Source organism: Mus caroli, unplaced genomic scaffold, assembly GCF_978045245.1.
Source record: "Mus caroli unplaced genomic scaffold, Mus_caroli_1 scaffold_6, whole genome shotgun sequence".
Lineage (NCBI taxonomy): Eukaryota > Metazoa > Chordata > Mammalia > Rodentia > Muridae > Mus > Mus caroli.
The window spans coordinates 23,710,131-23,714,870 of NW_028227261.1; the positions used below are offsets into that span (position 1 = coordinate 23,710,131).

A 4,740-nucleotide genomic window follows, 5' to 3' on the forward strand; every position below is an offset into this window, starting at 1 on the left:
ATTCAAGAGCAGCCCCGGAAGTGGCTGTGACATCAGAGGGACCTGGACTCAAGTTCAAATGACTCGATAAGTCATGAACTTGAACCAAGTCATTTTTTTTTTTCAATCAGCCAAGTGGAGATAATTATTGCCCAGTATCACTGAGACCACAGATTTGTTTTGTCTAAGTTAGGGCAGGGCACAGTTTTGGGGACTCTCCCATCGCTCTGCCCACAGCAGAGATCAATAGCTGCCTTCTAATTCCTGGATGCTGGACTGTGTTTACCTGTTTGTCCTCCCAAGAGTCCCCTCTCAGCCCTCCCTGAGTAGGATGACCCTTCTTCACCCAAATTCCAAAACATCAAGTCTTTAAGAGACGTCAGGAAGGGCTGGAGAGATGGCTCAGCGGTTTAAGAGCGCTTGCTGCTTTTGCAAAGGAGCCAGGTTCCATTACCATCACCTACGAACAGCTGTAACTCCAGTTCTTAGCACATCTGATATCCTCTCTGGCCTTCACAGGAGCCAGGCATATGCATGGTTTACACAGGTGAAACACTCATGTGCGCACACACACACTTTGTTAAGGATTTATTTTTTTTCAAAAATGATTCACTTAAAATAAAGAGCAGGGGAGCAGAGGAAATGGGGCCAGACCCAAAACTAATCAAATCTTGCTACCGGTTCCTGCATCTCAGTGGCCCTGAGCCTCCTCCATAGATCCAATGGTAGGATCCACCCACCATTTCCCACGACTTCTACATCCACCGCACTCTCTTAGCTCCCTTCTCTTGTCTGATCATTTGCTTGCCTGTTTTCAGACAGAGTCCCAGATAGCTCAGGCTGGCCTCAAAGTCACCATATAGATATAACTGCCCTTGATCGTCTCCTGGGCTCTACCCTGAGTTCTGGGATTACAGGGACTCAATCTTTTTTTTGTTTTGTTTTGTTTTGTTTTGCTTTGTTTTGTTTTTCGAGACAGGGTTTCTCTGTGTAGCTCTCTGGCTGTCCTGGAACTCACTTTGTAGACCAGGCTGGCCTCGAACTCAGAAATCCGCCTGCCTCTGCCTCCCAAGTGCTGGGATTAAAGGCGCGCGCCACCACGCCCGGCGGGACTCAATCTTTAAAACAAAACACAATTGCCATTTATATAATAGTTGCTAGAGTTGGGTATTATCAATATACAGGGCTTTTTGGTTGTTTTGGCTTATTTTTGTTTTGAGCCAGAATATTTATTTATTTATTTATTTATTTATTTATTTATTTATTTATTTATTTTTGAGACTGTGTAGCCCTGACTGTCCTGGAACTGACTCTGTAGACCAGGCTGGCCTCGAACTCAGAAATCTGCCTGCCTCTGCCTCGCAATTGCTGGGATCAAAGGCATGCACCACCACACCCGGCCTGAGCCGGAATCTTAACTATGTAGTTCAATCTTGGAACTTGGAACTCACTATGTAGACCAGGCTAGCCTCAGACTCATAGAGACCCACCTGCTTCTGTCTCCTAAGAGCTGGCGTGCTTTTTATTTTAATGATTTTTTTTTATTGTATATGCATTGATATATTTGCCTGTATGTGTGTCTGTGTGAGAGTGTTGGACTCCCTGGAACTGGAGTTACAGTTGTGAGCTGCCATGTGGGTGCTGGGAATTGAACCTGGGTCCCCTGGAAGAGCAACCAGGGCTCTTAATCTCTGAGCCACCTCTCCAGCCCCTTGTTGGCTCTTTTTAAAGTAACTTATTAGTCATCAGGGTGATGTAGGGCTACAATTCCAGAATTCAGAGGTTGAGGCAGGAGCATCTTGAATGTAAACCCATCCAGAGTGACAAAGACCATGTCTCAAAATACATAGATTAAAAAAAATAAGGATTATCACTGCAGCATACTTTTTGTTTTTTGAGGGGGATGTTAAGGATTCATAAATTCAGCCTCAGGCCTGAGGTCTGAGTTGTCAAATCATGAAAACAAGATTCCTTGCCCAGGACACAGGGCTCCAAGCCTGGAAACCATCCATCCATCCTGCCCGGTGTCTCCATGTTGCTCTGTATGCCCTGCCTGCGCTTCTTTTGAGAATTGACAACTCATCTACAGGAACCTCAAGGCTCGTTTCATCCACCCCCAGGTTTGAAAGAAGGAAGCTCCTTTCCCCGCCCCTAGGCCCTCCTTCCTCCCGCCTCCTCCTTTTCTCTTCTGCCTCCGAGTTCAAAAGCAGCCAGGTTCAAAGTGGCCTGCAGACTGCCCTGAACTCATCTCTCCAAGCTGCTCCAGAGCCCAGGAAGACTCCAGGATGAAGGGCTTCCTCCTCTTCTTCACTATCATTCTTCTGGTTGTGATTCAGGTAAGGACAGGTCCCAGAGTCACTGCAGCTACCACCAGGTCTCAGCTTAATGGTCTGGTCCAGGCTCCGGGGAAGGAATGCAGGTTCTCGGTGGTGGTGGTGGTGGTGGAGACCCTGCCTTCTACCACAGGGACAGAGATAGATGGTCGCCAACTGGAAACCAGGGATCTAGGAGGGCCTATATGGCTGGGTTTCTACTCCTCACAGGCGCTATCAGACTGGCCTCAGAGAGGGAAACCTCAGAAGGTGTCAGGTGTGTGAAGCTACTCAGAGGGTTTTGTGCAATTCTGGATCAGGAGGCATGGAGAGGAAGCCCTGCTGAGGAGAGCCGCAGAAGTGGCCCTTTTGAGAGGGCTGAAGAGAGGTCTAATAGACTGCCATAGGTGACCGAGGGTCCCCTGCCCCTGCCATAGTGAATCATGGGTGTGCAGGAATACAGAGACAGAAGTCTCCCATATACTCTGCAGATCAACTGCCACCCTGGGAGGCATCCTTTGTGGCACTATGTACGCAGAGAGGCCTGATTAACACAGGGAATGGAGCCATCAAGTTCTTGATCAAGAACATCTAGACCATGCATCAAGGCAGTTTGATGGCCACCAAAACTAGTTTGATGCCCATCAAGGGCAGCTTCAGTTACTGCCCGATCAAGCATCAAGGACAGCTTGTCACCTGCCATCCCCACCCCACCCTCTGCCAGGGGCCTTACTCAGGCCTGTCACGTGTGATACTCTGGACCATGGTGGACTCTGATCACCAGGAGATGAGGAAACCGAGGCTCTGGGAGGGGAAGCCCACATTCAGGTTTCTGTTTCCCTCTATGTTGGAGGATCTGACAGCCTGAAAAGTGGTGGGAAGTTTCTTTGAGGTGGAAGAATGGCAAACACGGGGGCTGCCTTTCCCTTGCCTGTGATGAGATGGGAAGCCAAACACCTCAACAGGGCTGATGGCAGTTTTATGGAAGCCTAGAGTTGAAGAAAGGGAACAAAGGGGCAGGAGTCCTCAACAGGAGGTTCAAATCCTACTGAGCGGCGCTTCTCTTGCAGATACAAACGGGAGCCTTGGGACAAGCTGCTACGGCCGCTCCTGGTACTAACAAAAACAGCACCTCCACCAAAAAAACCCCCTCAAAGAGTGGGGCCTCATCCATCATCGATGCGGGTGCCTGCAGTTTCCTCTTCTTTGCCAATACCTTAATGTGCCTCTTCTACCTCAGCTGAGGTGAAGGCGCGGCTTCTGAAGCCCCGTGCTCCACACACTGCTGCCACCATCAGTAGCGAGAGACATCCCAACCCACGGGAAGGGTTGACAGCAGATATCCAAGGAGGCTAACGTTGACAGCCAATGGCCGGAATGGGAGCGGGGGGAGTGACACCCAGCTAGGGCACAATAAAGTTATACTTATGCTTAGATGGGGTCCCACGTGTGATCACTGCACATCACTGGCCCCAGGAGTCACGTGGGCGGCAGTATTAGGAGTGAACCCAGTACTGCCCTTGACTCTCAAGCCCCACACACCCCAGGTTCAGGCAGGTGCCCAGCCCATGCCTTTGATGTCTTCATACTCATAGATTCTGGGAAATCACATATCGTTTGGCTGTTTCTCTCAAAACTCCCAACGGGAGTACTACAGACCCAGAAGCAGCCCGTGCCTGGGAAGGTTTGCGGAAGGGCGGCTCCCAAGTCGTCTGACCTCATGCCTTCTATCACTGGGCAAGAGGATGAGGGGGCAAGGCTTGTTACCCACACCCTCAGCCAGGGAAGGCAGGCAGGACCAGCAGCCCCTCTAACCACCCTCCCCTCCTGGGCTTGGGGGTGGTCTTTGGAGGAGACAAGGAAGCTCAGACTGATTCCCAAGGGTCCTTGCCTCTGTGTCTTCCCAGGAACCCATGTCAACAGAGGATGGCAACGTAACTGCAGCTCGAGGTCTCTGATATCCTGACCTGTCACTCAGCTAGGGACCCAGCCCCTTCTCCTAGCTTTTCTGCCCAAGGCTAAACCTTCAGGCTTTGTGACTAGATTTAGAAGAAGCAGGAATGTAGACCCTCCTGTCTTTCTTGCCCTGCCCACTGTGGACTCACAGACCTAACCTTGAAAGTTCACCCTTGGATACATCTCGATCCCTGGAATAGTTTCTGCTGTTACTTCTTTCTGGCCTGGCCAACTCCTACAGTACCTCTTCCAAGTGGGACAGCCATCCACTTGTGTCCCCTGAACACCCATCTGAGTCCTGCACTGGGGTGGGAACCACAGAGGCTTGGCTGGCTAGTCCCCACAGTCAGAGAGGCAGAATGGATGACACACCAGTGTGGGTATGCAGCTCCCCCTGGTGGCCAGGGGAAGCTGCACAGGAAGCAAAACCAACCAGAAGAGGAGGCCGAGGGGCAACTGGACCCTCTCCACCCCAACATCAAGGTACAGAGAT

The 4,740-nt window shown here is 50.6% G+C and overlaps 1 protein-coding gene across 1 annotated transcript; it reads left to right on the forward strand.

The window, feature by feature from the left end:
• Positions 1-2,184: 2,184 nt before the first annotated feature.
• On the forward strand, positions 2,185-3,725 carry Cd52 (CD52 molecule). Its single transcript, XM_021161489.2, has 2 exons — positions 2,185-2,315; positions 3,362-3,725. Exons 1-2 carry the CDS (start codon positions 2,265-2,267, stop codon positions 3,533-3,535), a joined length of 225 nt encoding a protein of 74 aa, XP_021017148.1. The 5' UTR covers positions 2,185-2,264; the 3' UTR covers positions 3,536-3,725.
• Positions 3,726-4,740: the final 1,015 nt, after the last annotated feature.

Excerpts from the sequence above, each read along its gene's own strand:
- Cd52 (XM_021161489.2), top strand. The coding sequence starts at position 2,265 with ATGAAGGGCTTCCTCCTCTTCTTCACTATCATTCTTCTGGTTGTGATT. Across the intron at positions 2,316-3,361 it reads TTCTTCTGGTTGTGATTCAG|ATACAAACGGGAGCCTTGGG; the intron begins GTAAGGACAGGT and ends CTTCTCTTGCAG.